Source organism: Polistes fuscatus, unplaced genomic scaffold (genome assembly GCF_010416935.1).
Source record: "Polistes fuscatus isolate 324 unplaced genomic scaffold, CU_Pfus_HIC Scaffold1, whole genome shotgun sequence".
Taxonomy (NCBI): Eukaryota; Metazoa; Arthropoda; class Insecta; order Hymenoptera; family Vespidae; genus Polistes; species Polistes fuscatus.
Window position 1 is genome coordinate 12,217,839 of NW_025112997.1, and position 23,473 is coordinate 12,241,311.

The window sequence follows — 23,473 nt, forward strand, 5'->3', positions numbered from 1 at the left end:
TCTTCATTCTTTGAAAATCCTAAGATGGAATAGAAAGACAATGTTACATAACACAAAATAACTGCACTTAACTTAAGCGCTTTTTGTTTTTTATTTAATTTTCGCCGAAAATAATGTATATTTTGAAACCTCTTTCGTAATTGTTTAATTTAAGATGAAATAAATTTAACTTTATTACATTATATTTAAGAACTACATATTATAAAAGAAACGAGAGGAAAACAAAGTATGCTCTATATTCGAATTATCGAAATATATCATATATTTAACGTTGTATTTTTATAAAAGAAAGTAGTATATACATTATAATCGTATCATTAAAAGTATAAGTATAATTTCTATTTAGTATAATTACTTCAGAGAGAGAGAGAGAGAGAGAGAGAGAGAGAGAGAATGAAAGAAAGAAGATTTTATAATATAATAAAAGTATGCGAAATTTAGTATATAAACATTTCAACAATATTAGATATACATATAAAAGATATTACAAATCTCGCGTCAACGTAGGGATTACGCCTCGTCGAAGAATAGAAGTAATAACAATAATAACAGGAAAAAAAATGTTACTTCATCTTTTAACGTTCTTACGAATCTATTATAAAAAAAGTCGCAAAATAATTTCTTTATGCAATAAAAAATTGACCCCAAAAGTAGAGCGAGGGAGAAAATATGATAAAAAGATAAATGAAGATAAGGAGGAGGAGGAGGAGGAGGAGGGGATTTATCGAGAGGAAAATCAAGTAGGAATAGAGTAAAAAAAAGTTTAAGAGACGATAGGTAGTAGACAAGACAAGGCGAAGTAAGTAATGGGCAAGAGTTCCGGGCGGGTCGTGGTAGACGTCGTTGAACGGGTGGAAAATTCGAGTCGAGCGGTACCGAGTAGTGCCGAGCGGGACCGAGCGGAGCCGAATGACTTGGGTGTCGCTTGGCCGGTATATAAAGAGGGTGGTCGAGAACGAATAGGTGGGAAACGCATGCGCTTTCTCCGTCGCATCGGGTGGTTGGCAGGGACGCGCGCTACGAAACGGTTGGAGGGAGGGAGAGAGAGTGAGAAAGATAGAAAGAGGGAAGGAAAAAAGGGTGGGAGTTGGCTCCGCAAGCTCGCGGCTCGCAGAAAGAGCGACGGGGACGATAAGATGCGAGTGGAACGAAAGCGCGCAAGGGAAGCCAGCCGACGAAGGCTTGCCGCCACTGCTGCCACTCGGGATTGTCGAGAGACAGAGACTGTACCACCTCCCACTGCCCTCTCTCTCTCTTTCACACACATCTATCTCTCTCTCTCTCTCTTTCTCGTTCGTTCATTCGCTCACACACCACCAGCAGCACAGCAAGCTCTTTCAGTATTCGTTCGAGCGCGGCCCCGTACGGTTTTGCCGGCTCGTGGCCGAAGAAATTCTTTCTCTCTCTTTCTTTCTCTTTTTCTCTCCCTTTTCTCTATCTATCTCTTTTTCTCTCTTTTCGCCATGGGAGCACACTGCCGCGGTGGTAAAAAAGACGAGGGTAGTCCTCGGTAACCGAGCTAATCCCGCTTACGCGCGCGCACTCTTACGCACGCACGCAGCACGCACATTAAATACACACATAAACCACACACATACTCTTACACGCGCGCATTATAGCACTTATACATACACACTAACACGTATACACATCTACAAAAGAGACCGGCTATCGGACATTAGTCCGGGGCTTCGCAAAGAGGAACGCGCGCGGGGGTGTGCGCGATCTTTTGCGATCGGTTCGTTGGTCGGTCCGTCGGTCGGCTTTTAGGGAGTGCGAGTAAAAGTGTCGTTTGCTTATCAACGAGGAGGGGCCACCCCCTCCAACCCCCTCTCGTTGTAACAACCTAATATTATTTCGGAACGTGTAGAAATGTAGAACGAGGAGCGTTGAATAGCGTCTCGAAGAAATCATCCTTGTCCGACCGATAGGAAGGAACAAAATAATAGTAGTAAGAAAGGAAGGAAGAAGGAAATAAGTAGAGGAAAAAAGAAGTTAGGAAAAGAAGGGGAAGGAAGCAAGATGTCAGGAAATTATACGGTGCGCTGCGAACCGGGTTTGGTGATACCGATATGGACACCCTTGGAAAACCTACAACTGATAGACGTGATCTTTCGAGGATTCGTTTATTTCTTTCTTCTTCTCTATTTGTTCATCGGTGTGTCGATCATCAGCGATCGATTTATGGCAGCGATCGAGGTGATTACGTCAAAGGAAAAGGAATTGGTTGTACGACGACAGGGTAGAGAGCCAACGATAGTCGTGGTCCGAGTTTGGAACGAAACGGTGGCGAATTTAACCCTGATGGCGCTTGGTAGTAGCGCGCCCGAAATACTTCTCTCGATCATCGAGATATGGGCGAAAAACTTTCAAGCGGGGGAGTTGGGTCCTGGTACGATCGTCGGCTCGGCCGCGTACAATCTTTTCGTGATCATATCACTCTGCGTGTTCGTAATACCAAGCGGCGAGACGCGAAAGATTAAGCATTTACGGGTCTTCTTCGTGACGGCCACGTGGAGCATATTTGCCTACGTGTGGCTCTACGTGATACTCGCGGTCTCGAGTCCGGGTGTTCTCGAGGTATGGGAAGGTATACTGACCTTTACATTTTTTCCGGCCACTGTGTTAACCGCTTACGTAGCCGATCGACGTTTGCTCATCTACAAGTATCTCCAAAAGGGTTACCGAATGAACAAGAGAGGTGTGATCGTTCAAGCAGAAGCTGGCGACTCCGACGGCGGAGTCGAACTCGAGATTAAACCTCAACAGGATAGCTTTCATACGGTTGATCGGTTGGCTGACGCTGATACCCCGGAAGCGCGGGAGTTTGAACAAACACGGCGAGATTATATTAATACATTGAGAGAATTAAGAAAGAAGAATCCAACATTGCCGTTGGAACAACTCGAAGTTATGGCTCACGAAGAAGTATTAGGTAAAGGACCGAAGAGTAGAGCATTCTATAGGGTCCAAGCTACGAGGAAAATGGTCGGTGCAGGTAATCTCAGTAGAAAGATCAGCGAGAGAGCTCAAAGCGATCTGAGCGAGGTCAAGGCCGAGTTACAGAAGGCCGAGGCCGAGAGTATCGACATAGAAAACATTAACGCGATGAGAATATTCTTCGAGCCAGGACATTACACGGTTATGGAGAACGTCGGTACTTTTGAGATCGGTGTTACCAGAGCTGGCGGAGATCTAAACAAAGCTTGCACCGTCGATTATTCCACCGAAGACGGCTCTGCCGAGGCTGGTTCTGATTATGTCAGTGCCAAAGGAACCTTGACCTTCGAACCCGGCGAGACCAAGAAAACGATACAACTGTCCGTTATCGACGATGAACTTTTTGAAGAAGACGAACATTTTTACGTCAGGTAAACCATCGACAATTCGAATACACTTTTTTAATATATTACCTTTATAAACGAAGACATTTTTAAGAAATAAGATAATATTATATATATCTTTTTTCATGATTTCGTTCTATTTTTGAACACTTTTAAACTTGTTTTCTTATCAAGCTCGACTACCTGACACTTTGTAACCGCGAAAACTCGACTCCTTATCTACTAGTTTTAGCCGCTAAAGAAGAATAAGAGGTAGTAGTAGTAGAAGAAGAAGAAGAAGAAGAAGAAGAAGAAGAAGAAGAAGAAGAAGAAAAAGTAGAAGAAGAAGAAGAAGAAGAAAATGAAAATGAAGAAGTAGTAGTAGTAGCAAAGTAAAGCCGAGTAGAGATGAGTAGAGTGTAGCGGTGATGCTTCAGACGAGTACTTCCTACTCGGATTAAGAGCTACCAAATTGCTCGTTTGTGGAACGAGCCACTTTCGCACCACCGACGCATATTTCTCACTAACGAGAGACGAATACTTTTACACTTTTTGTTTCCCTACTTCTTCATCTTCTTCATTCTTCTCTTTATATGAAAATGATAAACGAATAGAAATACACGATAGTTTTCATTGTCTTCTTAAATACAATAAATAAATATAAGTCAAATAATTCTGCTTATTCGGTCGCTGTTAATGAAAAAGAATTCTTATTAAAGAAAAAAAAAAGAAAATCTCAAATTCTTTTTCGACGTGATAGAAAATGCGAAGAGGAGGAAAACAAAAAAAAACACAAAATCAAATAAATTTCTATGATTTTTCGTTTCAGATTGAGCAACGTTTCGCAACCAGCCATGTTGGTGTCACCGAGTTTGGCAACGGTTATGATATTGGATGATGATCACAGCGGAATATTTGGCTTTCCTGAGAGGGACATCGAACTCGTTGAAAGCGTAGGACAATATCCTTTGAGGGTGGTGAGATACAGTGGCGCCAGAGGACGCGTCATCGTTCCTTATCGTACGATCGAAGGAACTGCGAAACCGGGAAAGCAGTATGTTCATACCGAAGGATCTCTCACCTTTGAGGATAATCAAACCGAGTGAGTTCATCAGTTTTTTTTTCTCTTTCCCTTTTTCTCTCTTTCTCTCTCATTGTCGTTCTTTCTTTTCCTTCTTTTTATTTCGTATACGTATACGTTAAGGATAAATTATCCAAACGACGTAATGACGTCAAAGAGGGGGAGGGATAATAGGATAATCGAGATTTATCGCGTCACAATCGGCAATTACGTGGGCGAGAAGAGATTTTTCCTTGGTATTACAGGTTCGTAACGTGAAAAGCTTCTTTCTTGTATTGTACTTATGATCAACGAAATGAGCATACAGGTTTTATTCATATACGAGGTCGGATTTAAGGAGAGTAGGTATAGAGGGATTAATCTTAACAATTTTTATTTTCAAATTGATAATAACGAATGAATCGTCGTTTGAAATGATATGAACATTTTTTATAGTATATATACATATATGTTACTTTATATAAATGTTTCGTTAAAGGTAATTAATTATACGATGCACTCTCTAGTGCACGTATTTTATTTCATCTAGCTTTTCAAATAATTAAGAGGGTCTCTGCACACTTTTAAATTCGGCCCTGTATATGTATATATATATATATATAATATAATATGTGAATATATGTACATATATAAGGTAAGGGTTGAGAAGAATCGTGAAAGATCACGCGATGTTAATGATCCTCGACGATAAGTATTTTTTTTTATTCCTTTGCTTTCGCCTCGAATTGCTCTTTTCTTTCAAAAGAGAGAAAATATAAGAAATTGTCGAGTAGTAAGAGAAAGAGAGGGAGAGAGTGAGTAAGTAAGTTTGATCAAACGTTGGCGACTTGACGTGTCGACTTAGCGTGCAATGATTAAGCGAACGATAAGTAGGAAGGAAGATCGATAAAAATCACTACGTATTGCTTCGAGCTTAAAATAAAGGAAGAAAAAAAAGAAGAGAAAAAAAGAAGAAAAAAAAAGAAGAAAAAGAAAGAAAAAGAATTAAGATGTAAGAACGTGATATCAGGAACTTTAATTCGAACCTTTCGCATGTTTTCCTTTCGCACCCCATAAAAAGGGTAGAAGAGGATTTAAAAAGAGTCGTATAGAATTCTTGATACTTGATGATAAATATTTTATAGTAACCTACGTATCATTGAAGTATTTATTCTTATAGATACAATGGATCATACGTTATACATGATAGTGGTATACGAATGGTATAGGAATTGAAAATTTAACACTGACGAGATATAGGTATTATTGAATTAATAGATAGTTAAAAAAAAACAATTTTTATATATAAAAATATTTCTGATTTCACTGATTGTAATTATATTTTCATTATGATTACTGCTACACGTCTTGTAGACGTATGCAAAATTGTATGCAAAATTTTATACGAACGCATTATATTATATTTTATATATATAATTGTATATTTATGTGTGATATATTATATCCGAGTACAAGTTGCATTTAACAATTAGAATAATAGATTCGAAATTATAATGTGCCGTCTTTCGGGAAATTATGTTAAGAAAAATCTAAGAGAAAGAATACAGGTCAGTGGGTGCCTATAATGAAGATCGTGGCTCAAGGATTCGCCCTTACGAAGTTTGTACGTGCGATTTTACCTTTACGAGCCCATTAGCTACCCCCGTTTTCCTATGTCTTTTCTTTTCTATGTTATTCTTTAGTTTCGTTTCTTTTACTTTTCTTTTTCGTTTATTTTTCTCTTTTTTTTCCCCCTTCTGGCGCCACCGTTTCACGATATTTGACGTTTTCTTACCCTTGTTTCTTCTCTTTAGAATTCGCTAAGAATGTTGACAAAGCACCCACACACGTTGTAAGATCTTCCGATTTTTCTTTACTTCCTCTTTCATCGAATTTACGACCGTGTTCAAGATTTACTATACTCCTCTTTACAAAAGCGAATAATTTCATTTTTTACAACGATTTCTTTTTCTTTTCTTTTTTCTCTTTATTTAACTTTAGCGACAAAGTATTTCAATGTTATCGAAGAAAATTTATTTTTATCGATGATAATAGGAAAACAAATTTATTTTGTCATGGGTATATATTTATAATATTGAGATACGCGTCGTGTCTCTACGTTCCATTTGTTGACGAATTTATTAAATATTTGCGGAAAAATTAAATATTAATATGCGGTTTTGAATTATTATTCATTAAGTTATCTCCACTTTTGTATGTATCATATTTTTATTCATTTTACAAATATCAGAATTCGAATTATTTATATTTTTCTTTTTTTTTAACATTAAAATAATATATTTAACGATTGAAGCAAGTAAAAAGTTGTTATTAATTACTAAACAACATTGCGGGTATATATATATACGCTTGTGAACGTAATAACAAAATAATCATATTATTATTACAAAGAAGAAAGAATTTGCAATACGAAGATGTGGTTGAATAGTTCAGATCTCCAATAAAAAAAAGTCTTTTGTTGTGTTATTTTTTTAAAGTAAGTTTTATCGAAAAGATATATTTCCGTGTGTCAAGTTAAAAATATTTCAACCAATGTACGAAAACTTGCATATTTAATATTCATCTGAAAATAACGTTAAAATTAACGCAAATTAGATACATGTAAAAGTGTTAAAAAGATAATTATTACTTAACTATATACGTTATGATTTATTACCGATCTTTTGACAATCTTTATCTATCGTAAAAAGTAAAAAGTATTGCATTACGTAGAAAAAATGATAAGATTCATCGTTTTCGTTGAGTTTTCGTAAAACGAACACTGGGCAAGGTCGATGCAAGAGAAATTAATTGTAAGAAAAAATAAAAAATAAAAACGAAGAGAAAAAAGAAGAAGAAGAAAAAGAAAACTAAACAAACTTTCTAGTCACGTTTATCCAAACTCTAAACCAAACTGAAACAGCTAGTCGATCGAAGTAGCTCCATCGAGGTGGAGTAATTTCGAAGAGAATCTAACGTGAACGTTGTTGGTCGATAGTTTTCCTTTCTCTTTTAGGAAGAAAGTCCTAGGGTTGCGTCTGGGCGTCTTTATGGCGTCCATAGTCGCCAAGTTTTACCTTCCATTCTCAAAACTTTGTTCCCCCTTCATTTTATTCCTTCGACTTCCGATCGCCAATATACGAGAAAACAAAAAAAAACAAAAAAAAATACAAAAAATACAAAAAATACAAAAAATACAAAAAATACAAAAATAAAAAAAGAAAGAAAGATAGGAAAAGAAACAAAATAAAGGGGATGGTAATAGCAATAACAATAGTAGTAGTAATAGTAGTTCGAAAACGATGAGTTGTAACGAGCGTAAAGAAAAAGAAAAAAAAAAGAAAAAAAAGAAAAACCATGCGGGAGCTACTAGTAAAGTGGGCCAATAGAGGGGCGGGAAGCCCTATGAGCATGCAGAGCGTTACGCCCTTGTGTTTCTCCACCCTCTGTCTCCGAGCTTTCACTTCCACGTCCTCGATGAGCTTGTTCGCTTCCACGGCCCCGTTGTTGCTTCCAAGTTCTAAGCTAACGTTAAACACTTTTCGTATTCCTCCCTCTCCCTCTCCTCCTCCCTTTCTCTATTTATTTCTCTTTTTATTTTTTCATTTTTTCGATAAGAAAACAAATGCAAATATCAGATTGAATATTTGGGATGAACCAAAAGTTCGTTTTTGAAAATTAATCTTTTCAAAATAAATTTTATCAAAAACAATCCGTTATGCAATTTATAACACAATTTATAACACAATTTATAACACAATAAATGCACGAACTTTTGGTTAACCCTAATATAAAGGTCTAAAGAGGATAGGTCAATAAAAAAGTATACGATTGATAGATAGATAGATAGATATATTTGGAATGGGATCAAGAAAATTAACCCTTCAAGTGCTATGAACGCATATATGCGTTTGGTAAAAGTTCCCAGCGTTAACTATTGACGCATATACGTGTTTGTCAATATCAATGCAAATTATGTAATGTTTTTTTTGTATATTGATTACTGTTTTGAGCTTTATCATCTACAAAAATTATGTGTGTGTATAAGAAAGAAAAAATGTAATCATTAAATTTAATTCACTATTAAATGTGATTAGAGTAAATCAACGATACAACCACACTAGTAATAAAATATTTCGTTTCTACTATACGCTTCAGTTGATAGTATTCAGCACTCAAAATGTTATAAAATAAAAGTATAAGACACAAATCAAATAATGTTTAATAAAAAGAAATAATAAAGATAAATATGATCAGATGATAGTTAGATACGTGGCCATAGATAGATCGATAAACTGAGTTGCTTTGTTAAGAAAAAAAAAAACAAAGTTTCAATACCGATACGCGATGTGTATACGATAAAAATTTCTTTCCTCTCGGAGGGAAAATTCGTCTGTCTAACAGGTAAAACAGGTAATTGCGAATTCCGCCGCGAAAACTCATTTAAAAGTCGAATACGCTTGTGCTCATCGCGAAAATTGGAATTCGTCCTGGTTCAAAGCGAATGAAGAAGAAGAAGAAGAAGAAGAAGAAGAAGAAGAAGAAGAAGAAGAGGAGGAAGGGCAGGAGGAAGAAAAAGAAGAAGATGAAACGTGCCACTACGCGGCGGTTTCGGTATTCGTTTCACGAAAGAGTCTCACGTTCTGTCCTTCATTTTCTACGAATGCAACTTATATCTATCTACCTAGATTCCAAATGGAATTTATTATAACCCAGATGGTATATACGATTTTCCAAATTATATCTACAAATTAATAGAATCTCGTTGTTTGTTGGTTAAACAAATGAATTATTTTCAATCCGTATTTTTGTTTTCTTATATTTGCTATTTAAATTTTTATCTTTTTTTTCATATTATTTTGCGTTCACGTAAAAATTGCAATGAATAATTTATTGTTCCTTTAACACAAGTTCTTGTAATATTTTTCTTATATTGCATTATCTTGTAATATTTAACAAATTCTTGTATATATATGATCATGTTATGTATGCATTATTAGTGATTGAATCCTGCGATAATTAAACTTTGTAGTAAGTTAAAACCAAAATTATTATAGCATATAACTTATATTAATATAATTGCATCATAGTAAGCATAACTTATCGTTAGATTTGATAAAATAAACTTCAGACATTCAAAGTTACACAATTTTCATGCGTCCAATATACTACACGGTGTTAAGAATAATTAAATAATTCAGGAAAAAATAAGAAAAAATTTTTAACATACGAACAATATTAAATAAAAATAATATACAAACATAATATAACAATAATAATAATAATATAATTAAAATTAAAATATATAAATAGTAGCATTAATATATATAACAAATGTAAAGAAAATGAAAATCATTGCGTTCGTTTTTACCTTGCGAATATTATCGAACTATCAATAAACAGAATTGTATAGGTAAATGGGTTTTATTAGAAAAAAAAGAAACGACGTATGTAAATAGGTATGTACTTAATACGTACGATTGTAAGCCGCTAAAGGTCTTTGGTGTTCTCGTAATAAGTCACGCGATTGGAGATTGCAATCGTAGAGAAGGGGTAGTACTTTTGAACAATTTGCAAACTTCGAAAGAATTAATCGATGAACGCGATCCACGCCCTTCTTTCCCTTCATTCCATTATTTTCTTTCTCTATCTCTCTCATCTTTGTCCGTTTTTCTCTTTCTTTCTTCGTGTCCTACCTACCCTTGCCCACCCTTGCCCACCCTTCCCGCATGAACTCCACCTCTTTCTTTCCCAGCTTCCGCTTTCTTACCCTCCGATTGCAATCCGCAAATTTACGAGGGTCATTTTTGCCTAGATCATAACTCTTCATAATTTCCCAGAATGAATTCTAATGACGTTAGGTTATAATCATGCGCCTAGTCATGGCCAACCAAAAGAAAAATAATAAATTTTCCTTAATTATATAAAAGCGTGTAAAAAGAAACGAAACAAAAAAGAAAAATTAAATCGAATAAACGGGAAATAAATAAGAAATTGATATAGGTAAATATTATAGTTAGATAGTATAGATTTTGTAATCATGCTCGTTTTTGAAAATACTATCTCTCGAGTTTTTTCCTTTTTTTTTTTTTTTGAAAGAACTGGGTTTTACGTATCACGATAAGGAGGGTGTTTCAGGGGATTTTCATATTTTTTGAATTATTTGTTACGTTTCTTAAGAATATGTCAACCCCCCTTTACTAGAAGGATGCTTACAGCCCTTCTATATGGAACATTCCTATATACAAATGAAGGGATATATTCTCAAAATGGAATTTAGAAACGAGACACATTTTAGTGTTTTATGTGATATTCGTAGCGAATAGTAATCGAAGAGAAGTATGATCAATTATTTTCATTTCAAGTAATTCAAACTTTCGATCTGTAAGAACTTGAAGCTATATATGTATATATGTGAAGTATACAACATTGGTACATATATAATATATATGTACCATTTTACTCTTACGATTCGTTCTATCTAACAAGTATACGAATCTTATCCATCTTGTCTTATTTCTCATCGTGAAACATCTCACGTAGATACATGCATCTAAACCAAACTGGACTCTAATGGAGTAGTACTCTTTTTTACAGAATAACATAAGTATTCTAGAGGTACACGAGAGTTATATGTTGCTACAAAATATAAGATTAATTTTAGAGAAAAAATACGATTTATGATATTTTTTTCCATTAGGTTATTATTTACAAAATATCCACGTCTGTAACGTTATGATATCGTATCAATAAGAATATATTTCTGTGTTATCGATAAGAGGGGATATATCTAACTAATGTTGAATGAGTTTATATCGTCGTCTTTTATGATGTTTCTATTATGATCGAAGAAGAAACGATCGGATACTTATATGTCCAGTTGAACGTGTGTTAGAAAGAAACAAGATATACAATATATATATCAATGGCAGACATTTTTGTCCTGTATATTTAATGTTCCGTACTAATGTTAAAGGATGGATATACTCCTGTTCTGTATCTTCAACGTACTATACTATAAACAACTTTCCAATCTTGAAGTATCGATATTCTATTGGTATTTGCTTTTACCTGTCAAGTAAACGAAATGGTCTCTCTTTCTCTTGTTGTATATTTCTATTATATTTTTATTTGTTTCTTTTTCTTTGCTCTTATCATTGATCATAGATAGTTATTATAATAAATCAGAGTAATTTTATTCGATAATAATAATAATAGCCACATATTATATTTATCATCAATTATTTTTACGTATATACGTATTACGTATATATATATAATATTAAAATTAAAATTATTTATTTATTATCTTTTGTAAAGAAGATTTATTTTAAATTTTCTTTTTCCCGTTATCTGTACGCTATTTGTTATATGTTACCGAAAAAAAACATCGCAATTAACGTTCTCACTCGGTATAAGATAATTACTGTAGAAAAAATATAACTATACAGTTACCTTGAACAACAATTTCCCCATGTTATATACAACATTGTCATTCGAAACTATAAAATCTTAGGAAAGAATGATAATTAAATTCAATATTATTTCGGGAAATATTTCAGTATACAGTGCCCACTCTGTATATATAGCTATATGTATATAGATGTATTTTTTCGATTAATTTAAATTCGTGTTGCAACACAATGATACAGAGGAAAGAGATATAAACGTGTTAATAAACGAAATGGTCCTTTTTTTTTTTATTTTATTTTTCTCTCGCATTTCGTTCTCTCTCATCTTTTTTTAGTTTCATTATATTTATTATACGTGTCTCGTAGTTTGAAACGTTTCGGTGAATAAAGAGAAAGAAAAAGAGAAAGAGAGAGAGAGAGAGAAGGAAGGATGCTAATAGTAATTTAAGATTAAATCGTATTCATAGGAAGAAAATCTTTTGGAAATGTTTAACCACGTGTAACGAAACGATTTCGATAACGACGACCTTTCCATTTCGTTCGGACTGCTGTGTTTTTCTCTCTCGCATTTCACGTTCTTCTTCTTCTTTTTCTTCTTATTCTTCCTCCTCTTCTGCTTCCTCGATGTTTACGGTAAGAGAAAAACTTGAGAGGAAGGGTTTGTAGCAAGTATACGAAAAGCTAACTTGACATTGTTACGTTTGTGTCGTCTATGGTGCGTGAAACGTTATCCAAAAGGGTGTTACTACCTCTATGTTACTTGCCTTCCTGAACGGTTTAAGAGAAAAGTTGAAAGAGCCAGAGGGACATTTACGAAGACAAAAGATTAAGGGAAGGGGGCGTGGGTAAGAGGAGGAGGAGGAGGAGAAGGGTACGAATTCTTCAGACGTAAATCCCCGTAAAAAGAGATGAACGTCTCGAAGCTTTTTAGAGGTCAAACTTTACCTTGATAAAATGGTTTGGCTATTAAACTTTGAAAGCCTGCCGATATAATCGTTAAGATTTAACGCTTTATTTGAACGAATAAAATTGTACCAATAATATTACGATTGAGAAGTTAAGAACAGGGGTCAACGAAATTAAAGAAAATTCATTTTATGATTTATTTAGTTTTCATTTTACAATTATTTATATTATACTGCAATATGATATATATATAATGATATTGGATTAAACGATTTAATCACGTTTGATTATTTAATATGCAAACTCATAACGTAATTCCAATTGCAAAGTTATATATACTTGATATCATTTTGATAGAGATAAAATATTTTATTTATACGAATACCAAGTTAAAGTGTTTTCAAACTTTTTAATGTTCCTTAATATACATTAGATATATGTATTGTAAAGGTAATTGTCAAACTTTTCGTTTATTATTGTTGTTTCTTACATTGTTTAATATTGTTATGTGCCTTGTAATAACCACGTTCTTAGTAACATGGTTAGTAACATGAATGGATGACATGTTTAAAAAAAGTAAGATAAAAATTAGTGTGCTGTTGATTCCAGAGAGGTTGGTAGTATCGAATATCGTTGAGAAAGTGTTACTAAAGACGTGACACGAATTAGTAAAAAGGAAAAAATAAAAAGACAAAATATAATATATTAGATCATTAAACGAATTAGTAGAAAGGGAAAAATATAAAAAGATAAGATATAATATTATATATTAGATCATTAAAAATGAATGTTTTTTTTTTTTTTCAATTTCTTAATATATATCTGCTGTTCTAATTTTCTGGACAAATAAGATAAGAAACATCATATAAAGTTTTTATACAAATATATAAACCTATATCCGAAATTGTCAATGAAATTATCGACTAATGCAAACTGAAAAGTAGAAAAAGTAGAAGAAGAAGAATAAGAAGAATAAGAAGAAGAATCTCTTGTAAAGTATCAATGTCGAGTTCTTTAAAAGTAAGATGTATGGTCTTTTTTTTTAACATTGAAATTGTCGACAAGCTACCATGATCTTCTCTGTTTTCTTTTTTCCTCTTCTTCTTCTTCTTTTTTCCTTTGGAATTCGTTCGAAGTATTTTACGACGAGTCTGTCTGTTCGATAGGGAAGAAAGAAAACGAGAGAAAGAGAGTAAGAGAGTGAGAAAGAGAGAGAGAGAGAGAGAGAGAGAGTGAAAAAGAAAGAAATAGAAATTGTGCTTCATGGGGAACGAAGCTGCGAGAATTCTCGCCGTTCGAATGAGATTTCTTTTCTTTCCGAGAAAAAGGCGAATAAAAGATGCAAGCTCGAATGCAACCCATTCCCATCTCCACCCCCCCCGCTTTCTCTTTCTCTTTCTCTCTTTCGCCTGTTTTTTTTTCTTTTTTGTTTATTTTTCTCCTCCTAACGGAATGTCCTCGTAGTATATTTTCCTTTATACCGTGTCTCGTTTAATGTTTCCAAGTTCGAAAAGAAGATACGATTCTTTCTAATCTTTCGAAATACGGAGAAAGGAGGAATAAAAGACGAAGAAAGATCTGTCTATTTTATATTTGGATATGAATAAAGTCATAAAAATATTCGTAACCCGTTCCTTACTGTAATTATAAATACAGGTAACCCTTTTACAACACGGTATCCAATAACACGGTTTCGATCTATAACACCATAAGAAAATTTGCGACAAACTTTTGTAGAACACTGTACCTCTACAGCATTGGATAATATGATTTTTGCTTAACATAAAAAATTAAACCTAAATTACTTTAAAATTTGATAACACTGTACTTCTACAGTACTGGATAACGTGATATTTGCTGAACATATAGATATTTAATAATTAAATTACTTTAAAATAATAACGCGAAGGAATAATGAACACTTTGGGTCCTCGTTTAACATGGTTTTACACAACATGACATTTTTTTTTTTTAGGTACCTAACCCTATCGTGTTATAGGAGGGTTATTTGTAATTCTTATGTGCTTATAATGCAAAGTTTATAAAAATTTGTATACACAGCAAATCTTTATTTTAAGATTATTTTTATTTTTACGAGTACGATTTATACTTTTCTATTACACCTTCTCATATTATTCAATACTACCAAAGAGATCAAAGTTTTTTTACCACTTTTTCGAAATCAACAGCACACAATTTTTGTCTTTTGTTCGTGTTGATATAAATTTTATCGTGATAGATGCATTTTATTAAGTAATTCTAATTTTTACTTGAGCGATCAAAAAATTGATCTCGCGTAAGAGTATTTGCATTTACGTGAGATATAATAAAAAATACGATGATAATTTTTGTAAGTAGTAAAAGATCAATCTTCCCTCCTATTTTATAACATTTTTGAAACGATCGAGCCTATCCCCTGAGATCAATTTTCTTATCAGTTTTATGTCTAATTTTATTTATTTATTTATTTATTTTACGAAAAATAAACCTATTAATACAGAGTTAGATAAACTAGATTGGGTAAGAACATAAAATAATGATTATATTACAGATAATTAAGAAGCTACTTTTTTTTATAGATAATATACATTTATTAAATATATTTATGCATCTATAATAAGTATTTGTATTTAAAAGTATTCTATTAATGCAACTAAAATATCCATAACAAGTGTGATGCATTTAGTTCGATATATAATAAATCATCATTATATTATCTCTTATAATAAAATACTTTCTTCCAAACAAATTGATATGAATTTAAATCTAAAAATAATAGAGTACAAAAATTGTAGAAATATCTTATTACGAGAAAATATCTATTGTAACATTCGATCGATAACGAAGAATACGAATACTTTTGTTACACATTGTACATATTTATTTAGTGTATTTATTTACATACGCCTTTCCATCATTTTCTAATGGGGTTTAATCGGTTTCATAGAAGTTGATCATCGTCGTAGTCGTCATTGTCGTTGTCGATTAATAAATTTGTTGGCAAGTAGAACAACCAGGCAAACGTGAGTTACTCGTCGTCGTGTTCGTACGTATGCGTTAACTACTTTCGATGTACGCGCATAGGAAGCGTGATTAATTAGGAAACGTTCTCGTGTGCGAAGAAGAGTAGGTATATTAAAAAAAAAAAAGAGGGGAAATTAATTCATCGTAGTTGACGTCGAGGGCGACGAAGATTAGGGAAGTATAATAGTAAATGCGAATGGAGATGACTAAATGATCACATAAAGCATTTTAACCTTCTTCTTTATTTATTTTACTTTTTGTTTTTGCTTTGTAATTTTTTTATTTTTACAACATTAAACGATACTTAATTTCTCTCTCTCTCTTTCTCTCTCTCTCTTTCTCTTTCTCTTTCTCTTTCATTTTCTTTCGAGGGATAAAGATTAATTGATAATAATTATAATAATATAAATAATAATATTAACATACATTACATGAATATTGTTTATATAAAATAATACAAATGTAACATAGAAAATGAAAAGAAAAAAAATGGAGGTATATTGTAATGAAAAGGTGTCTAGGAATAAAATAAAATACATATTATTTCGTTGATTGTAATATCAATGGACGTTAAATCACACTTTTTAATAAAAAAATTAGTAAAATTATCGAATATAATTTAAAATAATAAAATTCGCGAGGGAATATATAATACTTATTATCAATTTATAAAAAACTTGATCGCAATATCTATAAATGTTCAGCTATAAAAGAAGAAAAAAATAAACGTATAAATAATAATAAATAAATATTTACGTACGGATATCGAAAGGTTTAAAAAACGATTGCTTATAATCAAGAGATTGTCCTAATTTTGTTGTTGACGCAACCCTGACAACGTTGATGAGAGAAAATAGATGAGCTTGATATCACATTTAACGGTTCTAATAGATCGTGTTTCTAATATAACCAGGATATTATAGAAACAGATTAGAACGTCAGAAACTTGAACGTGATCAACGATTTTTTTTCTTCTATCATTTTTTTCTTCTTCTTCTTTTTCTCAAGTGAGATCGATTAACGTTTTAACGATAAACGTTTATACAGTGATCTTTATCGTTGACGAGTACCTAACCTATACTCGAAAGATTCTCGAATGTTAACTTTTTCTTCAATCTCTCTTGAAAGGTATATACCGATATCATTAACGTTTAACGATCAAACGATTAACACTGTTCTCCATTTTATAAATCGATTAACGATCGGTACGTTCTTATTTTTTAAATGATCGTTTGTTATATTATATATATGGACCGTTTATTTTGAAAATGGTGAAGGCTTTTTTTTTTTTTAATATTTTTCAACGAGATTTCTAATTACATATATAAATATAATTAACGTTAAAAATAAAAGATACTACGTCTATTTTATTTCGCGTTATTATTTATACAAAAAATAAATTTTAAGTGATATTTAATTTTTCATAATTGAAATTAAATGATATTTACAATTGACTAATTATGAAAATAATGTATGTCCATTTATAGCCCCGTAAAAATATATAGTTATTTTCATTAAATTCGCTTAAAAAAAGAAATTAATATAATCGAATAACATATATTGATAAGTTAATAATAAAATTAATATTTTGGAATTTATTATACTAAATATGCTAACCTAGAATTTTCTCGAAAAAAAAACAACAACAACAATAACAACTACAAAAAAAATGGACTTGCACTTACTTTCAAAATAAACGGTCCGTATATCTCTTTCCGATAAACGAATATCTGTTTGTATCGGTTTTGTATCAAAGATTTTGTTCTTTTTTCTATCTTTTTAATTTCTTCCGTAGTGTGTGCATTCGAGAAAATGTATAGGCCAAAGTATTAGTAGAGAGAGGGGTATTGAAAAGTTGAATCGAGCCGTTCACAACGACCCTTCTTACGCCACTTATATGTCACGGCCGGCTCACAGCAGTAGACATTGATATATCTATCGAAAGCTCTCAGATAAAAGAAGATGGCGATACCTATATATATATATATATATATATATGTATATGTATATATATATATGTGTATGTTTGTATGTACTACATATGTAAGTAATACGTCCGTATGTATATATGTATTTACGTAGGAACGAAAACCGGGACGCAAGCCTTACAAAACTAGATGTACAGGTAACCCTCCGATAACATTGATAACTATGATAGATACCTAGAAAATACCGTGTTGTATGAAATCCAAAGTGTTATACGAGACCCAGAGTTCATTATTCCGTCGCGTCATTCTTTTAAAGGTAATTTAGTTTTTAATTATATGCGTTAAGTAAAAAGTCATGTTATTCAGTGTGTTGCAGAGGTACAGTGTTGTATAAAAGTTTGTCGCAAATTTTTTTTATCGTGAATAGAACGAAATTGTGTTATACGACAATTCAAAACCATGTTATAAGATGGTTACCTGTATATCTATATAAATATAATTAATAATCGAAAAAAAAAGAAAAAAGGCTACACGTCGATTATATCATTTGTTTTTATTTTTTAATTTTCCAATGGCCAATAAAAAGTTTCATTAGAATGTAAAAACACAAAAAAACGAACAAAAATCACATTTAATAGGTACAAATAACATTCAAGCGGGATGGAGGGAGGAGGAGGAAGAGGAGGGAAATTATCGAATTAAAAGTATTGGTATCGAAACGAATGCGTATAAATTTGATCCGTTATCGTTTGGTTGCTCAATTTTCATGATTTTTCAACATTTTTCGCATTTTTTTTTTTCTTTTTTACCACGACTCATTCCCTCGTACTACTTTTAGTTCACGCGGATGAAAAGCGACGAAGCGACAGCAAAAGAGGGGTAGTTTATGTTACGTAACCGTGTAAACATACGAGGGCGCGTGTATAGAGAATGTCTGCGCATATTTCACAGTCGGCCTTCCGTTTCTCTACTAAAGGCTACCACCACTGGAAACTTGATTTTTCATATCGTCCTTATTTTGCTTTTTTTGCTTTTTTTTGGACTCTTTTCAACCAACGTAAATAGTAAAGACGATCGTTTGTCCATGCGATTAGGAGATTTTTTTTGTTTCCAACGATTTATATATGTTACATGAAAACATTATGAACTTGTACTGTCTGGTTATAACAAATTTATAAATCATCTTTTTTATTATTTATCCAAATTCTATACTTTTGTATTTGAGAATATTTATTATTGTTTTTTTTTTTTTAATATATGCTAATTTATATTAAATTCTCAGTCCTTGTTTAGTTCCATTAAATAAACATTTAGATAAGTAAGTAGTTTAAAATAAAAAATAGGAAAGAGAGAGAGAGATAAAAGAAAGTAAAAAGAAAATCAAAAAGGTAATATTTTTAACGTAGAAGAAATTTCCATAACGATATACACACATATATATACATACGTAGAAAATAAAATGTTGAAAATGTCATATGTATAATATATCTATATATATTATATATGTAGATGTATAACTAGTCGGTTGGTTTAATTCTTCTAATTTTATCGTTCTGCGAGTAAGCATAATGCATACGTACGCGTCAGCTATTCTATTTTCCATGGCTTAACATTTTCATCAGCTAGATTTTTTTCTAAGGGCAAATGGCGATAGTCTGACATTTATAATCGAACAAAATTCATTTGCCCACGTTTCACGTGGATTTCATTTAAACGTTTATCATATTTTATTTCGTTTAATTCGCATTCCTCTGGTAATAATTTTAAATTGATAATATTCTTTTTCTTCTTTTTGTTTTCTAATTTCTCTCTCTCTCTCATTTCTTTTTTTTCACACTCGAACAGTTATCTTCCATAGTGTCTCCGGCCTTTTAATTTTATTTCACTTTATTTATCCTCCTCCTCCTCCTCCTCCTTCTTTCGTTCTCGACTCTTCTCGGCAAACGAAAAAATCTACTAGCACCGTTAGATTGGATTGCCTAGTTCGTTCGATTTATAACGAGCTACGTTCGTCGAATGGATGGGTACCCATTCGAAAGAGAAAGAGTGAAATAGTGGGATGGCACGAGATGAGATTGGCAAAATAAAATTAAAAAGATCAAAAAAGATAAACGAACTGGAAGAGAAAAACAAAAAGAACAAGTAAACAAACAAAAAATGACTGAAGTTAGAACGAAAGGGGGAAAAGTAAAGAAGGAAGGAAGGAGACACCCTTCTCCTCCCCCTCCCCCTTCCCCCTTTCTACCCCTTCCCATAACTTTTTTTTTCTTTCTAATCTTCTTCTTCTTCTTCTTCTTCTTCTTCTTCTTCTTTCAATTGATCCACATATCGATTTAGAATATTTCAACAGGAAGAAAAATTGATTTTCCATAAGCCGCTTACTTACGATGTTTCAATCAATTAGGATTAATGAAGGAGGTAGTGAAAATAGATAATACTTAATACGGCATACATAGTTAGCCCACGTCTTCATTATTTATGTCACACCTCTTATTGTGTATACATATTGATCGATATTTTAATTATAATATTATATAATCTGATGTAATACGCGTTATCAAACGTTATTATATAATCTTTTCTAAAGAAAAAAATGTAAATATTAAAAAATGTTATCCTTGCTAATTTTACTAGCTACTTAATTTGTTAAAAAAAAAAGAAAACAGAGAACAATAATGCAAACAAGTTTTTTCTTCCTTTTTTCTTTTTTTTTTGCTTTTTATTGTTGGTCATTATCGTTAAATATTTCCTTGTAATAATATTCTTTTAAACTGTTCTTAAACTTTTTTGTTTGCCGTAGCATGATGATGTATCGTCCGTGTAATATAATACACTTTTACGAACAAAATTGAAGTAATAATTCTTTTGTATCGTCGCTCGGAGTCATCGAATAAATGTTACGAAGTTAAATTTTCATTTTTATCAAGAATCGTGGCTATTTTTTTTAATTAGAAAAGTTAAATATCATCGAATAATTTTGTTACGCAAATGTGAATTATTATTTACTAATTATTTCTTAAATTTTTTTTTGTCATTCTTTTAAGGAATCCTTGATAAAAGAAAAAAAGAAAAAATAATGCTGAAATATTTGAAAATAAATATTCATTGTAGTATATATTGTTATATCGGAGTAAATCAAAATTACAGTTGAATACGACAGAATTGATAATAAATTTCCAGCTGGAAAAAAAAACAATAAGAATAATTTATTATGAATAAAAGTATAATAACTTTCAGATTATATCTAAGGAACCATTATTAATATCAGTTCGTAGAAACGAAATAAACAAACATGCACGATTCCTATTGAAAATGATTATATAATCTCATTATTATAATCTTTGTCCAATGTTAATAAACGTTTATAAGAGAGTTAAGAAAAGTTGAATTACTTTATTATAAACGAACGAACAAGTGTACGAATAAGGATTAACGCGAATATCGATCGATCAACGATTATAGTAGTGGCATAATGCTTTAGAGAATTGTGCACGGTATCGTAACTTCTCTTCTTCGGGTATCTTCTCAAACGACGAGTTGGTTATCGTCACGGCCTGGCTTCAAGTCTAAGGTCAGAGTTATTTTAGAGATAACCGTGTTACCTTCGACCTCCTCCCCCTCCACCCCCTTCCAATTCCCACTTTCTTTCCTTTCTATTTCCCTTCCTTCGTTATATTCCGGAGGATTTTGCATAAATAAAATAATAAATGATGACGTACGCACGCGAGAAAAAAAGAATCTTCTTTCAATTTCTACCCCCTCCTACCTCCTGCTTCTCCCTCTTCACCTCACACACACACACACACACACACATATACTTCCTCGATATTTTCCTCGTACACTGTCGCGACATTTTTGGGTCATAATTTTGTCATAATTCTTGCCTTTTTTCTTTTGTTTTCTTGGATTATAGAAAAACTGTGAATTTGGAGATCGTCGAGGAGGACTCTTACGAGAAGGATGCACTATTTTACGTTGAACTTGGTGAACCACAGTTGCAAGGAGGTAAGTTATATCAAGATTTTAATATCGTTATTATATATATATATTTAATAATAATATTTTTCAAATTATTTTTTAAACTTTAAATTTCAATTACCATTGATTAGTCACGCATCATTAGCACTACGTGTTTCTACAGGAAAGGTAAAAAAAAAAGAAAAAAAAAATTTCAAAAGAATGAAGGAAAGAAAGAAAGAAAGAAAGAAAGAAAGAAAGAGGTATGCAAGTGATGAATGTGAGTGGTGGTTGATGGTGTTGGTGGTGGTGGTGGTCTGACGATGAATGGAGCCGATTATACTCTTCGCGAATTTAAATTATTTTTTTTTCTCTCTCTATCTATCTTTCCTCTTCTTCTTCTTCTCCTTCTACTTCTTCTTCTCTTTTTTTTTTAAATATTTTTTCCTCTTTATTTTTTGTTCCTCTTAATGAAGATTAATTCGTCGATCGGTGTGGCTCATAACTTTCTGAAACCGCACGGAATGGGAAGGTTGAAATTCATGGAATTTCATCTATATATATATAGATATACATATGCACACACACTCATCCGTCTTTGTGTTTGAATCTATAAACGAGAAAAAGATTTTTCCTTTTATTGTTTCATCGTGTTTTCTAAAAGAACGAATGGATGAAATAAAGGACGAGGATGCACTCGATTGTGACAATACTCGCATTCATCCTTGTTTTTTCATTTTCTTTTTTTTTTCTTTTTTTTTTCTTTTTTTTTCTATTTTTCCATGCATTTGGAGAACGTCGAATGTCTTTTTCTAAACTTCTTTTCAAATTGTTTTTCGTAATCAATATTTAACGAATGGATTGCTCTTTAAATAGATTAAATGTATATATATACATATTTCTATTTTATTGTTAGTAAAAGCAATAAATTTAAATACATTTATTATATATATATATATACAAATATAGTATTCTATTACGTTTCGTTTTATTAATTTGATCACGCAATCGTCTATATTCTTCTTGGATTTCATCTAACTGAACGTAAGTTGTTGAAAAAAAAACCTCGTTACAAGTATCGATGATACACATTTGAAATAATGTTAAATATTATATTTAGATTTAAAACGTATTGAATATGTAATGCAAAAGATGGATTAAAAAATGTGTATTTAGTTTTTGTAACAAATTACTCATTTACGAAACATTTTTTTTCTAATGTTACAGCGCTTGCTTGTAGTTAGGCTCGTTTTCTTACGATTTAAAAGAAAAAAAAAAGATTATGAAATAATCTAAAATCTACGATTTCTCGTAAAAGAATAAAATTGATTTTTAAAAATAACCTTTCGAAACTTTTGATCCGTCGAATGATTTTAGGGTGTTCTAAATTCAAAAGCTTAAAGAAAAAAAAAAACAAAAACAAACAAAAAAGGAGGAAAGATGCAAAAATATTCGTTTAATTTGTTTTTTTTTTGTAGTTCGTAAAGATTAGCATCGTAGTTCATACATATATGTTGCTTCAAAAACGTCAACCGATTTCCTTTTCAAGAGTTATAACTCTTTGCTTTCGGTGGATGTCTAGCCACTACGATTTGCATATTACGAGTTTTCCTAACGTGCTCACTCGTAACACTCGCTCTTTAGTTCATGCATATGTATAGCCTTATTTTATTTATAATTATTCCATCCTTCGTACTATCCGCTCTTCTTCTTTGCAAGACATGCTTATAGATAGAAAGAGAGAGACAGAAAAACACAAATATGTATTAAATCGTTTCAAACGAAACGACGCGGTTTTTATATAATAATTTATTTAATTTATTAAATAAATATTGATATATTATAATATATAATATTTATGTA

At 32.0% G+C, this 23,473-nt stretch overlaps 1 protein-coding gene across 4 annotated transcripts in view; it reads left to right on the forward strand.

Annotated features, from left to right (window-relative positions):
• The first annotated feature begins 415 nt into the window (after window positions 1-415).
• The window catches only part of LOC122518839 (sodium/calcium exchanger 1), a 106,297-nt gene continuing 83,239 nt past the window's right edge, over window positions 416-23,473 (forward strand). For 2 of the 4 annotated variants that reach the window (XM_043637967.1, XM_043637968.1), the window contains exons 1-3: window positions 417-3,371; window positions 4,153-4,425; window positions 21,567-21,658. In XM_043637967.1, coding sequence (XP_043493902.1) covers window positions 2,023-3,371; window positions 4,153-4,425; window positions 21,567-21,658 — 1,714 coding nt within the window. In that variant the 5' untranslated portion in view covers window positions 417-2,022. Of the gene's footprint in view, window positions 3,372-4,152; window positions 4,426-21,566; window positions 21,659-23,473 lie in introns of all 4 variants that reach the window. The other 2 variants (XM_043637974.1, XM_043637982.1) reach the window with 2 other exon arrangements.